The 24,310-nt window shown below is 40.3% G+C and overlaps 1 protein-coding gene across 3 annotated transcripts; it reads right to left on the reverse strand.

Moving 5' to 3' along the window:
* Window positions 1-1,519: 1,519 nt before the first annotated feature.
* On the reverse strand, window positions 1,520-24,269 carry MCOLN2 (mucolipin TRP cation channel 2). 3 transcript variants are annotated; one of them, XM_062003795.1, is made up of 14 exons: window positions 24,119-24,269; window positions 20,600-20,759; window positions 17,378-17,551; window positions 13,733-13,877; window positions 13,096-13,183; window positions 12,855-12,951; window positions 12,305-12,404; window positions 10,731-10,846; window positions 9,223-9,372; window positions 7,827-7,928; window positions 7,590-7,712; window positions 4,804-5,010; window positions 3,433-3,548; window positions 1,521-2,114 (listed from the first exon to the last, which is right to left on the reverse strand). In XM_062003795.1, the coding sequence occupies exons 1-14, from the start codon at window positions 24,166-24,168 to the stop codon at window positions 2,078-2,080; spliced, it is 1,665 nt and encodes a 554-aa protein (XP_061859779.1). In that variant the 5' UTR covers window positions 24,169-24,269; the 3' UTR covers window positions 1,521-2,077. The 3 variants fall into 3 exon arrangements, with proteins under 3 accessions (XP_061859781.1, XP_061859779.1, XP_061859780.1); XM_062003796.1 differs by lacking the exon at window positions 24,119-24,269 and adding an exon at window positions 23,840-24,103 and having other exon boundaries at window positions 1,522-2,114; XM_062003797.1 differs by lacking the exon at window positions 7,827-7,928 and having other exon boundaries at window positions 1,520-2,114.
* Between the last annotated feature and the right edge of the window lie 41 nt (window positions 24,270-24,310).

Consider the following 24,310-nt stretch of genomic DNA (forward strand, 5'->3'; position numbering starts at 1 on the left):
CAATCCATTAATGCTGATCACTTCTGCAGTTTGCAAAAAAAGTACTTGGATTATCCAGGGCCCCAGAGCAGACACACGAACACTAGTAGAAAAGTTGACTCATAGGTCCTGAGTGGAACACGCAATTAGTGTCTGTTTGATAAAAGTTACAGGGGATCATTGCTAACAGTGTGAAATCTGGCTTATTGGGAGCAATTTAATTTTTACCCAAAAGCTGTTGAGACAATTGAGGCCAAAGCACTGCTCAGATTGGGATGGGGAGAAGAATCTATCTCCCAAAGACATTTCAACATGAGAAGCATTAAGATTTGCAGAGCTTGGATGCATGGTAATACTGATGTGCAAACCAGCTCTTCTAGACATCTAGCCACATCCTAAGCAAGGCAAAATAGCATTCACTTCCAAAACCAAAAAAGGTACTCATTGTCAGGAAGGCAAATACTAGACAGGAAAGATTTCAGCAGCAGTACATGTTTCCAGACCTCAGTCACCACTACCCTTGATGGCCAGAAAGACTGCTGGAGAACCTGCAGTTATTAACCTCTCCTTTAAATATCCCAGAGCAGAGGCAGAGAATTAAGACAGACTTGTTAAAAAATGGGTTTTTTTCAACCTAGCAAAAAAAAAAAAAGGTGTGAATCCAGAACTGTTTTCCCCCCCTCCCCACTCTCCAGATTCTCTGAAGGTGGAGAGGCAGGAGGAGAGCTGCCACTCACCTTATAATGTGCAAGTGCAGAATTTCAAATTGCTTTGCCACTTGAAACACTAACAAGCCAGAATTTGCAGAGCCAGAACTATTAGTGGTTAAGAACACATATCAAGACCAATTCCTAGCCAACACACTGTGACTGAAGTGAATGTCACCTGCGACAGGCAGATTTTTTGTTTAGGAAGTAGATAGTCCCTTTCAGATAAAGTAGAACATCTAATATAGTAGTCCATCCACTCCAGGGGCAGTCAGTACCACTGAAAGTTTTCAGAAGCTTCTAACACCTATGCAGTACCATACTGGAGATGCTTTAAAGCTACAGTAAGTGCCCTATTCTCATAGAAAAAAAGTTTATAAAGACCAAAGGGAAAAGTACAGTATTTGACTGACAGTCCTCCCAAAGACACTCAGAAAAAACAATCACTTGAACAAATCAACTGCCAAGACTGTGTTGTTACATATTTTCTTCCAATTAACACATGCTTGAAATAAAAGTAGTTCACTCAACTCCATGGCATTGCTTTTGCCTAATTTTGTCCTCCATGTTACAACAATACAACAGTGCAACAGTAAAAAAGCTAGGCAGTAATAATACTTTCATTGTGTTTCCTATGATGCTTGCTATGGAAGTTTCCAGTGATGCCAAAACCCTACTTAGCTAGAGCTGAAGTTGTGCGATTTGGGCACAGTACACATCCAATATTGTGGGTAAAATAGCAAAGACTCACAGACAAACAAAAAGGATACCAAGCTATTTTTGTTTTAGTAAAGTTGTTAAAGACTGGTATATAGATGGTTTGTGTTAAAATGATCTACAAGAGGAGGAAGGGAATTATTTTGCACTTTTGTGCAGCTTTGTAGTCTTATAGAAATTTATTTAAAGGAAATAAATTGTGCCAAGTAGAAATCACAGGCTGAATACATCACTTCAAAAGCTTTTCCCTTCTTGACCACCTTTTATTTAATACTTCTTCACACAGAATTATCTTTTTTAAAGTATTCATAGATTTTTTTTTTACAAACAACTGTTGATTCAAGGCCACTTTCCCTCCTCCTAGAGGTGGCTGACAAATAGAGCTCCCACAGACAATGCTCAAGAATCAGCCTTCTTTAATGTGACAGAACTTGGGGCAAAAATACAGAGCTCTTCACAGCTCTCCTCCAGATGAAGCTTCTGAGGTCTCCTCCTGGGCATCCAGCTGATGTCACATTAGCAGCTTTTCTTTCCCCAACACATTAAGTAAGATTAATCTGTTCTCAGTGAGGCAGGTCCAGATAGTGGGTTCCATTGAAATTTGGAGAATTCTTCCTCTCCATACAGCTATGCCTTCTTTGCATATACTGGTTACACATTGAAATTTGCCACTATCAATTAATAAGTATCAAGTTGTCATCACTATGTTGTCTGCAAAAGAAAAAAAATCATAACTTTTCATTCAGCAAGAAGTGCAATAGGAAGTATTTAACCACATAAAACCAAGATTAATTATTTCCTGTTCCAGACTCTCCCATTTCAACATACAGCTCCAACATCTACACCAATCAAACAGAAACTGCCAGAGTATAAAAAGCTCTAGGTTTTCACTCCAGCTACTGAGATGGTGCCCTCCATTCTCTGCAGCATATTACAGTAAAGTATATTTATTATGCTTAAGCAGACAAAAATCTCTTCCCTTGCACAAGGATTTGGCTGTGAAACCTGAAGTTGTACCTGGCTGGAACTCTTATTAATTAGTTGGCTTTCAAGTCCACAGCAACTGCTGGGGCATCTGTCCATTATCACCATCATCTCACAGGCTCATTTTTGGCTATGAGGTTTCCCTCTGCCAGAAGACATCAACAGTATAAAGTTGCCTTTCACAAAAGCCTCAGTATAGCAGTAGGATACTTGTCTACTTATAAAAATAGGATTTGTTACACCAGTTGGGATTAAATAAATGTTCACAATCAGCTCTATTCTTTCTCCTGGAGCCTGGCACCCTCGCACAGTGCCCACAATCATTCTGTGCACAAGCATAAATTCTCCCAGACTGCCTAAGGAGAGCAATAAGATCCATCTTCTCTCAATCAGGGGTTCAGAAGTACATCAGTTTTTTCCCTCACACAGAATTCAAATAAGTGACTTCCAGACCAGCAAGCCCCAGGTGAGAAGTTCATCTCACCACCAGCAGCTTAAAAAGGACCACTGCTGCTACCTCCAAAGGACTGAGTTTGATGGCAATTCGATACTCACAAGTGTTTCCAGGATTCTGATAGATGGGATTGAACCCATTTGCCCCACAGATGCAGCATAGCTTTGGGATTTATTACTGGCATCTGAATCACATTCTCTTGCTTTCTGCTACTACTTCCAGGCTAGTGGAAAATATTTTTAGCAACAGAAGACTTACAAAACCCTAAGAAGTAGGGACATAGTTTGCTCCTGACTCCTTGGTTGTTCTATATTATACTCTGTAGTCCTCCCATCAACTTCCATCATCTTCAGCACAGCAGTTTTCATATTAGCAACAACACTTAAAACATGCATTTAATTTCAGAAGTGTCACCCCTGGACTATCAGCATACTGAAAATCTAACACCAAGTAAAGCACAAGATGAACAACAGTGTCCAAGTATTCTATGGGCTGAATTCTGAATTCTAACTTTTGTGAGCCAGCATTTTGCAGTGAGAAGCAAGTTAGTGTACTTTTGAGAAAGACAGTCCTTAACAACAGCCTACTGACCTCCTACAGCAGCAGATGAATGACAAGGAATTCTGTTCTTTTCTGTAACCAACACTGCCACGGTCCTTTAGAAATTCATGTAGATCTGTTACTGGAAACCCACTTTGTTGGTATTTCTGAAAGAGAATGCATTTTATTTACAACACGTTAAGAAGTTACTGGGCATGAAGTGTTCTAAAGTTTGTGCAATGTTGCTGTAGGAATAAAAAAAAAGTTGGTGGAACAGAGTAATCTAACATAAAATTCATATTGTTCACAGATTCTTACTTTTACTTCACTGTCCATAAGACCAAGACAGTGATTAAGTCATATTGGCATTGATTCTCCCTTATTCCCATCAGCTGCTGTGTTAACTTTCTCCAGGAGCCCTAGTGCTAGATTTGAAGGGCTCTGATGTGGATATTCAGTATTGCCATGCTGAAGAAATGCTCTGCAAAACAGCAGTTCAACTGACTGAAATGGCTCCTCACTGATTCACATGGGGTGCTCAGAGGGAATGCTAAGACTAAACACAGTTTTGACCCAATAAAGTCACAGGCACAGATAGTTAAGTTGTATTTTGAGAAGTGGAGTTCTTGCTTGATGTGGTTCATGTAAGACTAGCCTTATTTTGCTGTCCTGTTTATCTGACAAAGACAAAAAGTGGACTAGAGATAAAGAGCATGATCCACATTGCCTTCCCACTTGTTATTGCAGCTACCAGGAACACAAAATGGAGACAGCACTAGAGGACAGGAACAGAAGGTAATCACTGAAAACTTTGTTTTGGTTTTAGTCCATTTACACTGGAAATGGATAGCACAATTTTAACTTGAACCAGAAGTAGTGGGTCTTTTGGAAGACATTTCCTTTTAACCACACATTTCCAAGCAACACATAAAGGAAGCCTACACACTTCACTTATCAGACATTTCAGAGTTATCTGCTTGGCCCTTGCACTCTCCTGCCAAGGGGATATTCTCTAAGATGCCAGCAAACCTTCCTGATCTCAGCTTCTGGTGCCATGAGAAGCAGTTCACACTTCAGAAAAGTCTTACCTGGCTCTGCATAACTTATACTTAAAAATTCACTCTTTCCACTCATTCTTCCATTTCTGTTTCCGTTAGCTGTTACTTTTTTGAAGCCAGATAAAGCAGCAGAAAATTAAGAACAGACATACACTAGGGATAGTTTTCCAAACCAATAACTGCTTAGTCATTTGGATGACTACACAGTCATCCTCCCAATTTCAACACAGACTACAGTTAAAAGATTTTAATAGTCTCATCAGTCATCATAACTAACGCTAGAGAGGATGGCGTTGAGTTGACTTGTTGAATAACAAGAATGAATGAAAAAACAATTACCAGTGTAACAAAATGAATGTTTTACCTTTATGGTGTCATAGGAGTCGGTAATGAGTGCAATAAAAAGGCTGAGGATCATGTATATAAACAGACTAATGAAGGAGTACAGATATAACCGACTGAACACCCACACCAGTGTGCTCTTCTGCTGGATTTGAGCGAACGTTGCAAACATATCATCACCGTTGACCAAAGAAAAGAGACACTCAGCCACTGTGTTCAGATCTTCAAACTAGAAAATAATGAATACAAATTATTAATAGTGTGAAGATCAATCATTCAGATTACAGGGAAAGTGAAGAGTGTCATAAAAACAAAAGTTTGAGGGTTTGGGGTTTGATTTTTTTTAGGGGAGGAGGGAGTTTTGGGTTTTGTTTTTTTAGAATTTTACTCATAGCAAAAGAAAAAGGCCAATCCAGTCAATCAAATGCTACCACACTTTCTTTCCTGTACAGTCAGGCCAAAACATATGTCAGCAATAGAACCATGTATAAATATAATCTTGGCTAAGCGTTATGAATCGACATCAAAGATACTGTTTATTATCAATAAAAAAGCTTGATGCTCAACACGCAAAACACTCAATAACTGGCCACCATAGAAAGTGTAAGTTACAGAACTTTAAGTAATTTTAGAGCTGAAGGAAATTATCATTCTATTTGCCAAAACACAGATAAAGTGATTTCACAGAATCTATACAGTAAATCAATGGTGGCATGCTGGGAACAGAATCCTCCTGTTTCCACATCCCTGCTTCCAAAGTTCACAGCATTATTGGAATATGGGTCATTAATATTGTATTAAGGAGTCAGAAATAGCCTTCAGAGCTCAAGTGGCCTGAACTTGATTTGTCTTGTGATATCATCTGTCATTCAGAAAGCTCCGAGACATCGGTACAAGCTAGAGCTGTATTCCAAAGCTACTGAAGCACACCTTGGACAGAATCATAGTTTTATTTCAAGCACATTCTCTTTAAATTCCCAACACCATTTCCAGCAAGATGGATCATGTCCTGAGGCTAAATTCCATTCAGTCACCAGGCAAGCACACTTCCCCGTCTTGTTCTGCCCCTCCAGATAAAGTGTAGTTAACAAATCCATTTATTGGACAATATGAATTTACACACAATGTTTTATTGCTGTTATCCATGAAAAAACATGACTACAATCAATTTGCAGTCCTAAATTAAGAACAAGACGTCAAGAGGCACATGTTTGTAAGGAAAATATACTGTTTCAGAGGAACAGCAGGTCTGGTTTTATCTATGGCTTATCTTTCAATTATTAAGCTTTTTTTTAAAAAATGTGTTTGTGAAGTCAGTGTGAAATCCAGCAGTACAGTATCTGGGAAGAAGGGGAAGCATGCCACAGGTAATTCTTGAGCAACTCAGAAGTTCTGATGCACTGGCACACAGACCCATCTGCTAAGGACTATGCATCTGTAAGTCCTTGGATTGATAAAACTCAAGGTGCAGGATTCCCACTCCCTCTCTCTGGCTGTAGGAGAGGAAGGCAAAGCAACACACCTATATCTAGGTTTTTGAGCATAAGGACCTCTCTGCTATGCATCAGTACAGCCAAGGAAGGCTCTTGCCATTTCTGCTGGCCCTGCATGGTACCAGTCTGACTTCTAGTGGGGTGTTGTGGAATTGCCAGGAACATAAGCACAGCTTTTTTCCTTGCCATTGATCAGGGATATTTAGCAAGAGGTACCGTTTTCACAGATAACCATATAATTGACTACATGTTCTTTTGCTCCGATAATTAAAAGTACTTGCTGCAGGGAAGTTACAACAGTATTTATGCCGTGCCTCTGCAAAGAGCTGAGTCTCTGTAGTGTGACAGAGGATCCCACAGCATTCAGCATCCCAATGAGAAATGGATTGCTGTCAGCTTAAAATATCTGCACACTGCTTATTTACATTTCTCAAAGGAGATAATTACATTATGCTAAAAGAATCCAGGCTCTGGAGGCTTGGAAGAAGCTGAAACAAGCACTGCAACATGTGCCTCTCACAATGTATACCCTGTGTAACCAGAGATCAAGAACAAGAAATCATACATCTGTCACTCATTAATGGACATCTAGAATTTATCACAACAGGAATCTGCCTTTTTTCCAACTGTCACATAGAGCATCCACCAAGTAAACAAACAACAAACCGAGCTTTATGGCAGTTTTTGCTTGTGTTTTGGACTATACAAAGCTTTACTTCTGTAACCAGGTTTCAAACAAGATGATGTAGCATGCACACACTTTGATTTCAACCTTTAAAAAACTCCAACCGAACAAAAAACACCTCACAACACGCTCCCACACAGAAAGCAAAGTAAACAAGACAAGCATTCATCCACTCCTCTGAGTCAAGATTTAGCGGTTAAAATTATATGGCACAGGAAACACTGGGAAAAACAAAAGTCAGAGCCAAGGAGATTCCCCAAAACGGCAACGGTTAACTAGTTCGTGCCCTTCAACCCAACTGAACTGGGATTGCCAGAAGATGGCGTCAGAGATACAGACCAACGCACTTCTAGTCCAGCCAGACACGGCCTGGACAAGCCATCCACTCACAAACAGCCTTCTGTTGTGGATCACATTGAGTTCAAACACATAGTGAAAGCAAGAACACATTTATTTCGTCAAAATGAGCAGATGGAAAGAGGTACACATGGAAGGAGAAACACTCCCATGGTCCTTCATGTTACAGCTTTTAAACAGAAACATGAACTTACAACCCATTTCTGTTGTTACAACTATAAACAGATATTCAGATGTCATTAGATCAGAAAAAGAATAATAGTACTGATGTACCTTTTCATGATAAGGTCCCAGGACAATCCAACCACAGAAAGTATAGCCAAGATAAATCATCCCAGCACAACAACAAAACCTGAGCACTTTGGGCAATGATGCCTGCATAGTTAGAATGAGCACCTAGAAGTCATGGGGGAGGAAAGGGGAAGAAAAGCCACAAATTAGAGAGACTTGAATAACAATGACAGATACAAATATCCTCTTTAATTGTTAAACAGTTGATTCCTGCCTTACATTGTAGGTTTGAAAATATCCCAGGTATCTGATGACTCCAACCCAGACAAACAAAGTTGATGTTCCAAGTAAAATGCTGCAGACATCGTAACTTGTGAGGTTCTGAGGGATCCAAACAAAGCAGGTGGTCAAGTCACAAAGCAGCAGGTATGTCAGCCTGACAGCTATTCAGTTTCCAGTAGCTCAAACAAAGAAAGCAGGACAGTACAATATTGACAGGATCACAAAAATCAGACTGAAGTGAACTGCAGTTATTTACTGAGATGACATAAGTGCTGTTGTACTGCACATCTGTGCCAATATTATTGAAGTCTCACATGATGTCTGCACGAACTGAAGCCCTTACTTTGGTTATATCATGTTTTTAAGACTAGATTGGATATTTCTAAATTTTGGTTTTAAAAAGGTTAATGTATGCTATTGTTAGGCAAACAAGCTCTCATTCATTATTTAGAAAAAACATGCACCATCATTTAAACTAGAAGTGTACCTCAGGACTATAGCCTATTCCCCACTATACATCTCTGAATAAGTTGCCAGTGTCCAGAGCCTGAACATAACTTTTACTACCGATGAAGTTTACAACAAATTCTACTAGCATTTTAGTTTAGAGGGCTAGAAGTAGTTGCAATGAGCATGACATACCCATCTAGCTCAACAATTCCTATCCTCATCCTCACTTCACCATGCAGCTGGAGGTTCTCAAGTGCTTCCTCTGAAGGCCACTCTGAGTGTCTGCCCTTTGAGCCTTAGTACACATGAAGCTAGAGCAGCACGCTATCTACCTTGTTTTTCCCAGAATACAGAGTTTTGTGAACACAAGAATTGTTGACATACTGTTCTATTGAAGGAAAAAGAAAAAAACCAACATGAACACCAAACCAAAAATCCCCCTGAAGAGCTGCCAGTTGGACAAAATATTGATTCCAGCAAGCCCAGACCAGAAAGTCAAGGACTAGCAGGTGACGTTGTCTGTGGCTATAGTTTGGACAGGCCAGGAAAGCAAACTGTAACAGCCATGCTTCCAGTCCCACAAGCCATCAAGTTCCCTGTTTTATGCAAGGGGATGGCTCTTGGCTTCCCTGTATAATATTTACTATTACTTTTGTTTGTCATGAACTGTCTACTGACTAGTGCTATACCAGGCATTAGAGGTCTTAGTACTGTGGAAATAAGATGTTTAAATAGATTGCAGGGTCTTACTGAAAGACTTTGTGGAAAAATAACTGAAACCAGTTATTGGTAAAACTAGCACTAGGAAATGAAATCAGAACTAGCAGAAGAACACAAGATAGCTAGTGACTATGATAGTTCACTTCTACTTGTCTCTGACTTAAAACACATTACATGTGGCTGGAACAAAACCAGTGTTTTATTTGAAGTATTAAACTCTCACCTTGGCTTTTATTTCCATTTTTAGGATTGACCCAATGATTGTCATCACATCACTGATAATTACCAGGACATACCATCCATTTATGAACTCCAGGCGATCAGTGTGGCAGACGTGACGTTCATATTTCTCCAAGAAGAAGTTCACAAATCTCTGTTGACAAACATTTAGGCATTTAGTTACAGGTCACTTTAGATGACAAATATGTACAGATGTCCCAGTAGCACAGCAATGCTCAAGCTTCATATACCCCTTTTTTCCTACAGTATTTCTGGAATAAAAGATTAAAACTCACTCTCAACAGCAGAGAAATAAGAAAAAAGTAAAATTGGTTTAAGTCAGTGAAAAGTGACTTTCCACATAACAGCTGACTTCATAACCAACACCCAGTAGTCTAACCATGGCTTGTTACCCCCTTTCTAACCCCTTTCACAAAAGGTATCTATATCTCCAACAGAGCAAGGCCACTCAACTAAAGGAATGACAAAGAACATCAACTCAAATACAACTAAGGCAAGAGGTCTCATTTGCAGTAGAGCCACCAATATTGCTTCCCACACCCAACACTGCTTATCTGCTGTCATTTGCTCTTTTTGCTCTTGAATAAATGTCAGTGTCCCTATTTCAGACAGCAGTTTGACAATGCCTTTGCTGAAGGGTATCCTCTTCACCTTTGTCTTGTTTACACTTGTTACAAGCTTCAAAAAGAATATCTTGAAGAAGATAAACACGTATCTGCACTTTCATATCCTACCTATCCCAAATTTTTTCCAACTCTCATAAGCCACATGCTTGCAAAGTTTGTATCAATTAATGGTTATAAAATGGCACATCTCAGGGCTGAGCTTGTGTTTCTGCATCAGTATTTGGATATGAAGAGCCAAGTCTGCTTACACAAAGCTCTACAAGCAGCTTGAGATGAAGTTTGACAGGGCTAGTCTTAGTCTAGAAAGTGAGGAAGAAGGTGACAGCAGATGGTGGTCAATGATTGTGGAGGAAGGAGGAAAGCAGGACTGAAATCGGGTGGTTCCAACCACAGAAAGACCCAAGCAAACCCACCCAGAGTTAGGTTACGTGTTATGTTTTCCATTTTCTCTAGTTAGAGCTAGTGTTGAGGGATATTCATTAAAGCATTAATTTATTACAAGACCTCTATGAGAATTCTACCCTGAAGCTAGGGAAGGAACAATTCGTGTTTTGAAGGTACAGGAAGTGTTGGCTATTAGCAGCACAAAGATTTGTAAGTCTGTTTATCCATAAAACCCTGGACAAAATTAAGTCCTGGACAAAAAGAAGTCACTCTTAAGAAATACAATTAAATAGAAGTAAAACCCACTCAACTAGGAACTGTTCACCACATTTACTTATCCTTTCTAGAGATAGGAGATAACAGTAAGAGAGCAATATCCTGCAACAGATTTACAGCTCAGTGTTTCAAACCTTCTCACCTCACAAGATCAGAAACAAACCAGAGACAAAACAAGCATTAGTAATATGAGCATTGTACTTACTTTTTGTAGTCTCAAGGCAAGAACAATGGATCTTGTGCACAAGATGAGAGAAGCAAAGCAACTTAAAATGACAAATCCATCAAAGGCCAGAATATACTGAGTGTTTTTCTGGAGAACTGTAAAGAGTCAGGGAAAGAAAGTATAGTTAGTCTTTTCAGATATCTCTGAGCACAAGCTGTTACAAAATGTCACATATTTTACACTTAAACACTCTCACTCCATAAATAGATGGGTTATAAGAAACATTCCTTCTGCAAGCATATCTTGAGGACAACTGACCAGAGAATTAAATCAAGACAGCTATTGGGCCATATGAACAAAAATAATGTTCAAGTTACTAAAAATAAAACCAAAATGGGTATATTAATACAGGTATCCCCTTTTTCCACTAAGTTTAGCTATCTGTACTCCAACAGACACACTTACAACTACACAGACTAAAAATAAACAAAACAAAAGAAGCAGACTTTGGCCCACATCAACACGATTAAGTTCAAAAACAAACAAAATCTGCCTCATTTCTAATTTCCTGACCTGCAATCATAAACGTGATTGACTTTCTGTACTTTATTCTCATCCACGGGTTTAGAAGCCATTATGTGGACCCAAAGCAGGTGTTTTGTTTACTCACACCAGTTGCCCTTACCTTTTTTCACATCATAGATTTTAACTATATAAAATACAAGCCATCACTCATTTTAATTGTTGCAATGGCACTTCAGCTCACCTTCATTACAGAACTATGCATGCTCCCTCAGCTGGTTACTACTTGCAATATAAACTACTCAAGAACTGCTGGTTGAAAGACAGCCACAAGAAGTTATCATGCATAGATGCAAGTCAAAGTACTTTGTGGTTATTCAGAACGTACTGTAAGACATCACTTTAATATCAGTACAGCATGGTATTACCAGATAAAAGCTATCTTTGCCCAGGCAAAAGGCAGGACACTTGACATTTTTTAGAGATTCTGTGTAGCACACTGAAAACTATCACTCCACCACAGTCTCTTATAGCAAGTCAACACTTGGGAGCAGCAGTGCTCAGTCACAACAACGATTCCTCTGAAGGGGCCTTTTAGTGCACATTCCTTAACTGTCAGATCAAGCCTTAACACTGAAAATACGAGGCAGATGCCACCCTCTGCTCACACACATCATTAAATATAGTAGCTATAGGGGGAAAACCCCTCTACTTTCAGAAACAGTACTTTTCAATTCAGGAAAAAGAAACTTGAAAGCTGTACAAGGTTTGAATTGAGAATTTACCATTGTTAGTGAGTAATCTCAGAGCAGATCAATCAAAATGTATAGAAGAAACATTCATTCTACTTCTGGATAGAGCTTGCTGCTAACACACACTGATATATAGAGATGCCTATTGTCCTCTCACCTCAGTACACCCACAAAAAAGAATTCTTAATTATAAAAAGGTAATGAATTGTATTAGGCAAGGGTTAGGATTTTTTGTTTTGTTTTAAGGGCAGGATGGAGGTAAACAAGATGCAGAATATCTTGCTGGACAGAGTGTTACAGATGGATGGGAAATATATAACACACATGTACCATACTTACCAGAGCTAAATATGTGCCAGTCCTTGCATTCTTGAATATCAGTGTCACTATCAAAATAGATTTTGATTTTTCCACTGTGGGCTTTATTATTGAAAGTTATCTAGAAACACAGAAGTATATCTGAGATAAGACTAGCAAAATTGCATTCCCAAAAACAAGTCCTGCCAAGTGCTTTGACAGAGTATGTTTGTTGGTCAGGTAAGCTCTAAGAAAGTTATCACTATAAACGCTTCTGTAGGCATAATTTGATTACATGTCATATTTTGCATAAAAAAGCAATATTCGAAGAAGTCAGTCAAAGTTTAACCTTTAAAGGAATAACAGTTACTTACCACCTTCGCAGGTTATGAACTTACAGTCTGCAATATGTTACAAAACACGGTCCCATGACAACATCATTTCAGCAGCTTTCAGGAAAGGAGGGGTAAGGGCCAGGACGTGCTCAATTGCTTCTCCCTTACAGTCTAACTATGAGAATGATGCCTACCCTGTAGCTTAAGCTCTTGTATATATACACAGTTGTAGAAATGCCTTACTCATGTTCACTTACAGTATTTTGAAATGCATAGCAGTCAGGCAATTCACGGGCATGGATTGTCTGCAGAGCAATGCCTTTCAGCTTGAAGGAGATTTCAACCTGTATAAGTCTGGATATTTTAAAGAGTGTATAAATATTTTTAAATACACACAAAAGGAAATTATACACATGCACAAACTGCACAAATCAATCTACCATATTGATATGAAAGGATGAGGTGACATTTAAAAAGAAAATCCCACCATGACTTTACCTGTAAAATTCAAGATTGAAAAAAGAGGAATTCATCTTCAGTTCAGCTTTCTTGGTAGCCAGCTCCTGTGGCTTTAAAAACATACATTCTAGAAAGAGAAGATGAAAAGCTGTCATCTTAACTTCATAGAAAGTAGCAGCAAACTGAGCGAATCAGATTAAATGACAAGTCCTAACCAGACAAGATGTTAGCTTCAAGTAAACCTATCCATACAGAGGCTCAGCTAGCAGGATCAGAAGCAGGGTCCTGAACTAACACTTGAGCAGCTAGCAGCCAGGACTCAGGTCAGAGGCAGCAAGGACACCCAGCCACTGAAGGTACAGACTGACCAGCATCCAGAATTCTGTATTTGAACCTTCTATACAGAGGCAAGGGAGAGATAAACCAAAACCAACTACAAAAAACAAAAAAGATTTTTGCAACTCACCAATGACAGTAGTTGAAAAGAGCTTCCTATATTCTACACAGCTGTCATTTCTATGCAGGTACCAAAAACCAAGAGGGAAATAGGCAAGAGGCATGGTAACGTTGCTGTGACTCCCATGCAAAAAAAGCTATTGGTTTTAAGCTTTACTGATTTAGGATAAGAATACAAGTACTCCACAGTAAGATATTTTTCAGTACAACAGTAACATACCTGTTTCAGTAGAAACATCTATGTTTAGCGTGTCATTGGAAGGAAGCATTGTGCCTTTCTTGTACTGTTGTTTACAGATTTTTAAACCTGAACCTTCATGGTCATAACCAAGTGTCCCCAGGGATATGTTCTTTAATTGTCTGTACTAATTGAAAAACAAAATAGAAGCAGAAGTTGGAGATAGTCATCTTTTGCATTAGACAGTAACTTGCAAGCTCAAAGTCATATGTATCAATATAGCTTTTTAAATTAAACTAATTAGAGATTTACTTTCACATGAAGTTTGTAAACTGAGACTGGATGTCTCATGGAAACTAAAAGGTCTGTTGGCCGCTAATCAGTAGTGGCCACTAATCAGCTAATCCTGGTAGCACAATGACTAGGAGCCCCATCCCTACTGGGCTGCCTGCAAATGATTACTCATGTGCCAGCAAACAGCTTCTCATTAGATGCCTGATAGTGACTTTGACATAGTATTGCTACTGAGCAACACACACTCCAGGGAAATCTTATGTATTCATCTCATGAAAGTGTTAGCTGCCACACCATTTGAAACTTGATTGCTTTACATACAGTCCAAATCATAGTTCTTGTTAAATTCACTCCAAGAGCAAAACACAAGCTGCTTCCTGTGCGACTACAGAAAAGGGAAGCCACATGTTTGCTATACAACCACCAACCAAAGAACATATACAGAGTTTGGGCAGCCTTCAAAAGTAGTTCAACTGCCCTGCTTTACACAAGCACAGAAGCAACTGAAAGCTTGCCTGCAAGGAAAGTAGTTTCTTTTTCCACCCCTCACTCTAAATACAGCATGTCACCTTCACATATAAGATAAACTTGATTTGGCAAGGAAGTGGAAGTGAATAAAGCTATGCCAAATCAAGCATTGCCCATGCATGAATCATCCCTGAGCACCACCAAAGCACTCTATTCAAAGCAGTTCTCAGTGCTTACTTGCCTTCCAACACATCCCCAGTGTCTGCTGGAAGATGTATCTGCTGATCCCTGCAGTCACACTTTTCAGTTCTGCACAAATGAGGCAAATCTCTGGGGCACAGGCTCCCCCTGTGGTTCTTGGTTCCTCAAAAACTGAGGAGATCAATGACTAACCATGAAAGTAGCTGCCTATCAGCTTAGCTTAGCATCAACTAACATGGTCCAAGAGAAGCCAGATAGACTCATTGCCCTTCAAGGACGAAGGCACAATCATACAGTAATTCACTAGTTTTTTATTATTACCTCACCTAGCAAAAGAACCCAGGGCAGCACACAGCACTGGTCTGCTCTGAAGAAAACATTTAGCTTCCCAGGAGGCATGAGGCAAATGTGGGAAGACAGACAAGGCTTCCCATCCCTCAAAAAAAGAAAAGATGTTTATCTGGCTTTGATACAGATTAAGACCTTTTTACCCCTTAGGCATAGATTTTGCTATTATGCTCTTATTACTCAGTGTCTTCTTATTTCCTCCTTCCTACAAGCATTATGGCCACTAGCCCATCTTGTGGGGTTCAAAACTCCAGCAATTATTCATAACCATATGCTCCATGTCCAAAAGGACACAGAACAACAGGAACTACCACATTTCCATCCGAAGCTTGGCCTCAAAGTGCTGCTTCAAGTCCTAACAGCTGAGTTTGCAACAAGTTTAGATAGCTGTGGAGACAAGCATAGCCTCTAAACCCAGACAGAATGATATCTTAGCTCAGAGTAAACCAAGGAAGCCAAGCCTGACTAAGGCAAGTCAAACAAGTGGAAACAGCAGTTAGTCACAACTCCACATCCCTCTGAGGACACCATTAGGTCTCACACTGCATCTAACAGTCGTTGTTCCGTCCACATGTGCTTTCAGGCTCTGCCCTCCTGACGGCATTAACACATGGCTCTGTGTTACTCACATGCCACTGTCAAACAACATGAAACAGTAAAATTCCCATTTACACATTTCTAAGTGGCCTCAGACAGAATAACCTGAACATCCTGGTCCTACAGACTCTGTGACACGGGGCAGGTTAACAACTTCACACACCTTCTTTGTAATAGAAGCTTCTAAATGGCACCCAGGAGGAGTAAGGAAAAACTGTCTATTCTTCCAAGTGGAAAAGTAAGTTTGAGGGTTTTTTGTTTGGTTGGTTTTGTTTTTCAAAGTGTGAAAATATCCCAGTGGTACATTACACAAAGCCTAAATTTTAGGTTATACCAACTCTGGTGTTACTGTGTACTATTACCATCTTCTGTAATATCACATCCTTCCTGCTTGCCCCACCCCAAAACCCCTCACCAGCCATGCATTTCAAATTACAACTCAAAACAGAACACCAAAATCTATGGCTTCTAGAAGGTGTCTCAAAAAACAAACAAAACCCAAAACAACACCACCAGTTGTAATGTTGCCCTGGGGGAACACTTTTTGAAGTCTTACATGCGATAAAAAAGTCTCAGGAACTCCACACAACACTTGGGAATCCAGATTACGCAAGTTTAATCTCCTTAAAGGATATGTCTACTTTCATATAACAGAGTGTTTATGATGAGACCTTTTTCTGATGCCTGTAACATTGGCACATTCTTGAGGATATAAAGCTATTATTTCTCTACTGTCTTCTATCTGGACTTGACATCAGCCTTAGTGCCTACAAAAGAAGGAGAGTAAGACAAAGCAAGCGAGGAAGAAAAAAAGCACAGTTTATAGCAGAAATAGTGGTAATATTGAGAGTTTAAAAGAAGACTGGGAAAAGTACTTAAACACTCATTTAACATACTAGGAGTAAAAGGCTTGGCCTTAACCAGCAGAGAGACAGCAGGTTTGATTGACTGCTCTGCTGTAGCTTAGAGGAGATGGCAGAGGAGCAGCAAGCCCCAAGGACACTGAACGTTTAAGAAGGAGGTGTAACAGCCTTTGCACTACTGTGACTCCCAGATGCCTGCTGGGCATAACTGATAGCGGCAAAACTGTTTGAAACCAAGCATCAGAGCTGATGTTCCAAGATAAGGGGAAACGAAAGAGGGTTTAAAGCCCTCCATTCATCCACTGAACTATTTCTGAGCTCTTGTCATCCACAAACACAAGAAACATTTCATTTTCCAGACATGCTCCTTCATCTTGTGACTTCTGAGTGTATTAATATAAATTAAAAATATGCTTACTTAATTTTCATCCTAGATTTAGTCACCTTTTACCCCACAATTGTAAATGGATTGTTCTTTAAAATAACAGCCCTAAACAGGGTAAGTGCTCCTATATTCCTGAAAGTACCTTATTCCCCATGTTGAGACCTGTGGTGCTCACTGCCAAGCTGCAATTCAATATAGCTGTAAGCACAAAGTTTTTTTAACACAATGTATAGGTATATTCAGGCCCACAGCTCTTCAATGTAATACCTAAACAGTGGTTCCAGTTCATGCAATATAACTGATTTTCAAACATTCTAGATTTCAGTACCATGCACTACCCAAGTAAATCTTGGGTTTAGATTCATCTCCAAGAGACAAAAATGCAGATATTTGCACATGAGCTTCAGGACACTCAATGCTGATTCATTGAAACAGTAAAAGTGAAATCCAAGAATTGAGACAGAAAATCAGAATCTTAGCAGAAGTTTATAGCTTTAGCCTTAACAGTGTTTATTATAAATACACACTTACCTGATTAATAACATAAAAAATGCTGTCATATGCATCCTGTTGTGTATATATGCTGCAGCTGTAGTCATCTTCATCAACTCCAGAATAGCCTTTCAGGAATAGGTGTTTAAAAGCAATAGTGTTTTCCTCTTTGAAAGAGACCACCAACTGGTTACTCAGACCAAAAAAAATAAGCTGACAGGGAAAAAGAAAAAAAATAAATGACATTTTAGTTTTTAACACTGGCTGAGCAGCAACATTTTGGAAACAGCATTGATCTGTGATAAATAGAAAATAAAAGAGTGCCTGTTTCCATAACCCTGTTACAATAGGAGCAAAAATCCTGTTAACTAATGCTGTTAGACTACTAAAGTCACAGTTATTACATGCAGGGAAGAGAAACAGAAATCAAAGTCTCTTACTACATCTAAAACTTTCTAAAACAGACAGCTAGATCACTTTCATACATCCTGGACCAATAACTCTAATTTGTCAAAACGTTTTTTTGAGGGTGCAAATGATATAAGAGCTAACCTAGACGCTCAGTCTGTTACTCCAGAAATGCTCCCCTTCGATACAGGACAAGTTCATGCATCTCCTACCTCCAGCATGGCACAGGATTAAAGCAAACCCATGTGGGAGTAACAAAAAAATGTCACCTATCTGTCTGACCTAGGTGTGTGTTAAGGAGGCTACAATAAGAAGCAGCAGTAGACTTAACACTATTTGTGTTGACCTACAATATGGATGCTCCCATTTCCACCACCACCACCAAGAAAAACATAAATGAAGCCTAGAAACTGAAAGTGTTATTGAGCAAAAAAGAGTTTCTTCACAGGCATAGTAGCAGGAGCATATACCAAGCCCCAGATAGCTAACCCTTCATCCTAGGTTTAAACTTCTTGCTAACAGCTGATGTGAAACTGCCTCACTACTGCATGGAGTTTCCACGCCCCACAAGAAACTGGCAGAAGTAGGGAAGAAAAGCAAGAAATTGCAAGCAAGAGAACTGTGGACATTCAAATCCCTCAGAGCAAGCAGGCAAGCTCACTAATATCCAAATCCCTTCATTCAAAAGAACAGAAACTAGAAAGCAAACCTGTTGTCTAGCCCTGCCACCCCAATCACTGGAATACATCACCTTCTGTCCTAGAAAGTAATTGCTTAGGTCTGGGCCAGGCTAAAAGAATACACGCAGCAGGACTACTTCAGTGCAAGGCTGTTTAGTTATATAGCAAATACAGGACAAGGAAAATGGGATGTCAGCTCTGACAGGTATGTACAACCTTCAGATTAAGAACTGAGTTTTCATACTTTTAAATCAAATATGCACATCTTCAGTTGACTGCATAGAAATCACTAACTGGATGCTATGAATAAATTTGCAGCACTCTGGCTACTGTCTCAAAAATAATCAGGGATCTTCCAGCTGTAATATGAAGAAATAAAACATACTCAGCAGGGTTTCCCTTGGGGAGTCCAAGGGGGATTTCAACACAGAATTGGAATAAAACTTCCTCCCCATTCTGAGACAGAAGCCTCTTCTGCTTTTCAGTCAGGAAGAGATTCCCTAGCTGCTGCACAACATTGAAGAAATCACAAGCACCATAACTACCAGATTGGCATCAGCAAAAGCACTTAGAAGGCAGCTTAACTTATTCCTAGGTTGTCCTTCAAGGGTCTTACCCTGACTCAGAAATACAGAGATGCTTGTTGAACTGGCCATTTGCCGTTTGCTCACATTTGAGGCCTCCATGCACAGCAACAATACATTTTCCTTCAGAAACTCTGTTTTCTTTTTCTTGCCAACTATGCACCTGGCATGTGAGCAAGATCAAGGCTGACAAGAAAAATCTTAAGCAGCAACCAGAATACCATGTGGCCTTTGAAATCCAAGCAGCAGAGCACTCCTTCTGCTCACAAAGGATAGTGGGGGACTGGGACAGCCAACAGAACAATGACACACTCAGTGACTCCCCCAAGAATGTTAAGTCAATAGGTTAGGACAGACTGAAAGTATTGTGAACAACCATGTGAAACCACATGTTGTCTCATTACTCAGACAAAGGTTACTGCGTTGTCTTCAAAGAAAAGGCAATAACCCATATCTGAGGTGCAGCTGCCAGTAAAGAAAGATGGGGGACCCTTTCTTCAGCTTACTGTGTGCTCATACGGCATGCCCCCTTCCCCCCAATCCTTAATACATTCCCTGTTCTCAGCAGGTCTGTCACTATGGGTCACCATTGTGCTAGCATTACTGTAAATAACTTATTTTAGCTAGACATGCCTAGACAGACTGAGCCTTGCATCCCACTCCCACCTGCAGGCAGAACTCCATCAGGACTCTGGCACAGGAGCAGCAGAGGCCAGAGCCTTTGCCTAGCGCATCCAGCAAGACAGCCATGTCCTTCAGCAGGGACATGAAGAGCAAAAGCAGTCAACAAAATGCAGGGACATGTAAATTGGGGTTACATCTCATTCTATTGGTCAAACAAACCTGGGATCCGGCAACTCAGCATGTTTTAGGAGCTGTACACTTAGCTGCTCTTGCCAAGTGTCAGGTGTCAGTGTCCTGTATTTCAAAAGGTCCAGAAAAGTATTTTCTACTTATACACACATTCCATTTTGCTTCCCTACACCTCCAGTCACCATTTCTTAGTAGACTGTAACATAATCAAAGACACTATGATACCAGTGCAGTTTAAAAACGTCCTCTTTGCCTCTAAGTACTTGACTGCTTGAAATGCATTATCTCATGACAGATACAAGGAGCATATACAACTCCTGTAGCCCAGCTGTCCCCATCATCACCAGAGACAATGGCATTTTCACATTGAACACGTACATTTCAAGTTACTAACTAGGTTTCAAGCAACATCACTTTTGAAACAGTTCAGTGAACTACAATATATGAACATTAGCAGGAAGTAAACAGAGCAGTGCTGTGACAGCATGCCTGAAGACAATGTTGGACTTACTGATAACAGTAATTTGCCTTAAAGTATGATCTTAAAGACAGCAAAATATCTAGTCAAATGCTGCCCCAAAACAAATCTCCAAGAGGCTTTTGTAATTTAGTTTATGTTATTCTTTGCCCTCAACACACCTTTAACAGTATTTTTTCTTTCTGGACTGAATCAAGAAGTTCAATACCCAGGGATGGCAGAGGCCCAGAACCACAGACCTGCTTCTCCTGCACATCACTGCTACACTTCCCAAGAGTAAAAACCAAGGAAGGATTACCTGTGTAGTAACCATGACTATCTTCAAGATCTGCAAAGCCAGTTTCCACGGTATTTGACGTCTTGCTCTGTATTTTTCACATGGGTTCATAAAGTAAAACTTCAAATCTTCTTTCAGTGCCATCTCTTTAAGATCTAAATCTGACTGAGTCATCGTATCCCTGCCATAAATAATGTGTTAATTAGCAACCAATAGAATGCTTTGGCAGACAATTTCCTCATATTGCAGTTTCACCTTGAATCACCACATAACAGAAGAGGTCTGTAACAGCTTTCTGTTTGTTTTGCAGCACAATGTATAAAATGTTTCCCTATGATCAGATCCTTTAAAATCAATCCCTTTAGATCAAAACACAACATTTACACAGTTATTTCTCAGGAAACGGGCATTAAATAAGAGAATCTGTAATAGCAAGTGTATATCTTTCTTGAAACTAAATATTTCAAATAAAGAGAGGTTACTGTTAAACATTTCTCTGAATAATCCACATTCTGCCATGAGAAAAAAGGGGTCTTGAAGACTAACCAAGCAGAGCATGCTTCACAGTATGCTTCTGGTATCAACACACAGCTTTAAGGGGTAAACTCATGTGCATTTATTTAGTTAAGTATCTAGGCACATAAAAATCAGAGGAACAAGCACAGAGGCTTGTTATTGTAGGTATCTTAAATGGCTCCAAGTTTCTCCCTCTCAACTGAATGAGACATTGAAAACTTTCCCCTTCTCCTAATCTTCTCAATCCTTTTTTCCAGTACTGTAATTGTTGGAACTTTCCTACTTCAGACAAAGATCAGAACCAACCTTGTAAATTTGTTTCTTCCTCCATGTGTTAAGGTAAAGCAACTGTATCTGAAATTGCTTACATAAACCAATGATTAGTCCCATTTACCATCCAGAAAATTACTCCCCACATTCTGAATTGTGTAAAGGATAACACTTTCTCTCAAGATCAAACCTGAAAGCATCAATTCCAAGCTTTCAAGATGCATTCTTCCTTCTTTTGTCCTCACCTGCCTGAGGTGTACTCTAAGCCCAAACTGTAAGCCAGAAAGCACATTTGATTTGCTAGAACCAACTCTCACAAGAAGAAAGAGTTAAAAAGCATGGCAAAGTTGACACAGTAATGTTTCCTCATAAGAGGAAGTGAAAAAAACCAAAAATCCATTTTAACATTGAAAGCTCAAAGTTTATCTTTACTACACAGCCTTAAATCGATCATTCATGAAGATTGTGAGATAGGTTGATTTTGGTTTTGAGAAAGGAAAAACATGAAAGAGGTCTTAAGAAAAAGAAATTGTGGTGTACATCTCTATTTAAATTTACAATAAAAACGTGAAGGAATAGTTTTAATAATGATTAAGATATTAAAGCTTTGAAAAACTTAAACACATCTGATAGAAAAAGCCTATGATAACTATGGCTGTGAATATTGCTTACAGAAACAGGCATATACATACTTCAATCCTGCACTGACAACCAAAGCTTCTGTACCAGCTTCTCTTGAGCAAGCAGAAGCATTTATGTGGGTACACAATGAACAAGACCTAAGCCAGAGTAAAAGTAATAGGAGTAGGCAGGAAAGAAAGAGGAAACAGGGCAGCTTTAAACAAGACTTAAAGCATGGCAACATGACATAAGATCCTCTCCAAAACCTCAGCAAAATCTTTCCCTAAGCTTCCCGTAAAAGCATATCAGAAGTGACAGATCTTTAAAAAAATTAAACAGCAAACTTCACAACACATGCTATTTCCTTTGATATTCAAATACATACCACAGGAGACATTTTTTTCCAATGCTGTCTTTCAAGTTCTTACAGGTGTTCTAGAAACTTGACATCCACTAATAACAATACTTTCACTTTTACACAACATTCAACACCACCAACTAGGGACTATTTTCACCAATGCCTTTAGCTTCCTTTATTGAAGGGTTGCAGAAATCATGAGCAGGAAATTCAGACAAGGAAAGCAGCATCCTTTTTCAACTTAAGAGGAAGAAGTGAGATCGAAGCCTAAGTCACTGTTGAGCTTTGTCTTCCAATAAAGAAGAGGTGCTTTCTGGTGTGATATTTAAGAAATAATTCATTTGGCAACAGGTGAAATGCAGCAACTGTCTTCTAATCCATTTTTTTCCTAAGTAACATCCAAGTAAACTGTACCAAATCAGCTGAACTAGAACCTTCAACCAAAGCATTAAGAAAAGTTAAAAAGCTCCAAGGGATTAACAGTGACCTACCAAATTTAAAGGAAACCACCTAGTTCTAACAAATGTTTACTAGCCTAATAATCAATAAATAATCCAACAAAGTACTCATCTTAGGGCAGCCTAATAGAATGACTGAATTCAAATACCATAGTGCAATTAACATTGCTCAACAGATATCCATCGTATGTTTTGTAAAGCACTGATACAGGCAAGTTTTGTTAATGAGGACTAAGTTTAAATGCATATCTAAACACCACTACATGTTTTGTGTCACAAATAATAATTGATTCTAATTCAACTCTAAAAGCTGCATTACTGTAGCTACTATTGCAATGCTGTATCTCGTAGAACAACCTGTTGGTTGGATACAGTTTTGTAGTGAAAGACTTTGAAGTTCAGTATTCCAGTCATGAAGGAGATTTCAACACTAATGACTGCAATTTACTGTTACCTACTTATGAAACACACTTTTAATATGTAGCTCTTCACTTAGCAGAAAAGGCACCGTTGAATCCAGTGCCTAAAAAGCTACAGAGCACAGGTTCACTTTCCCAAGAAGAAAATAAATTCACACAGGAACAACACTAACACTGCCCATCAGAGCTCTGTATCAGGGAACATTTACCTACTTTACCTTTTCATCTTGAAGAGGTATTACCGAGAGTGATTGGGGGGAGGAAGGGGGGCATGAGGAGGAGAAAGAGAATTCTACATATGAGACTAAGCAATCCCAACTTCAGCTTCGACATTTTTTACTAAGTCCATGACTCTCTCAAAGAGGGCATGGCCCTGAACTCCTCGGGAAAGCGAACTCGAAGAAACCGAAGTAAAAAACCTCTCCTTTTACGGAGCTGTCAAGATCAGCAATCGCTAAGCTGCTGCGGGAGAGGTAGCAACAAACCCCTACGCCCAGAAGCAGCCAGAGGAAGGGGCGCGCATCCCCATCACTGCAGCGCCGGCAGCACAAGGGGGACAATCCACAGCTGCGGAGCGGCAGACACGGCAGACCCCAGGAGAGAACGCGAGGGAACCCACCTTACGCAGCGAATTTACCACATGAAGCAACATCCCGGCCGCTGTCGGGCGCGACGCCCGGCGCGCTGCGCCCCAGACCCGCCCGCGGGTGCCCCTGCCCGCCGCCGCCGGGGACACGGCCGTTATCGCGGCTCCGCACGGCCGCCCTGACCCGTACCGCGGCTGGGCTGAGCCCGGCCCGCGCCTCGCATCGCCGCTCCACCCGCAACGGGCGGCGGCACCGCAGTGGGCAGCGCACCTCCCGCCCCAGCCCGGCCCGGCCCGATCCGAATCGTTCACCCGCTGCCGACGGCCCGTCCGCCGGGCAGGTACTTGAGAGAGATCTCCATGGGGCCGCGGGGCTCCGCCGCTGCCCGGACAGGGCGGCGCAGGGCTCCGGCTGCCCTCGGCAGCGGCCGGGGGAGGAGCCGGTGCCGCGGCCCGATCCGCGCAGCCCCGTCCCGCCAGCAGAGCCCCGCACCGCGCCGCGCC

This window comes from Colius striatus, chromosome 10 (assembly GCF_028858725.1).
Source record: "Colius striatus isolate bColStr4 chromosome 10, bColStr4.1.hap1, whole genome shotgun sequence".
Classification (NCBI taxonomy): domain Eukaryota; kingdom Metazoa; phylum Chordata; class Aves; order Coliiformes; family Coliidae; genus Colius; species Colius striatus.

Coding starts and splice junctions, on each gene's coding strand:
- MCOLN2 (XM_062003795.1), bottom strand. CDS start 24,168: ATGGAGATCTCTCTCAAGTACCTGCCCGGCGGACGGGCCGTCGGCAGC. Junction 9,373..10,730: donor TTGCCTTGAGACTACAAAAA/GTAAGTACAATG, acceptor GTTTGTCAACAG/AGATTTGTGAACTTCTTCTT. Junction 2,115..3,432: donor TTCATCTGCTGCTGTAGGAG/GTCAGTAGGCTG, acceptor TTTCTTTTGCAG/ACAACATAGTGATGACAACT.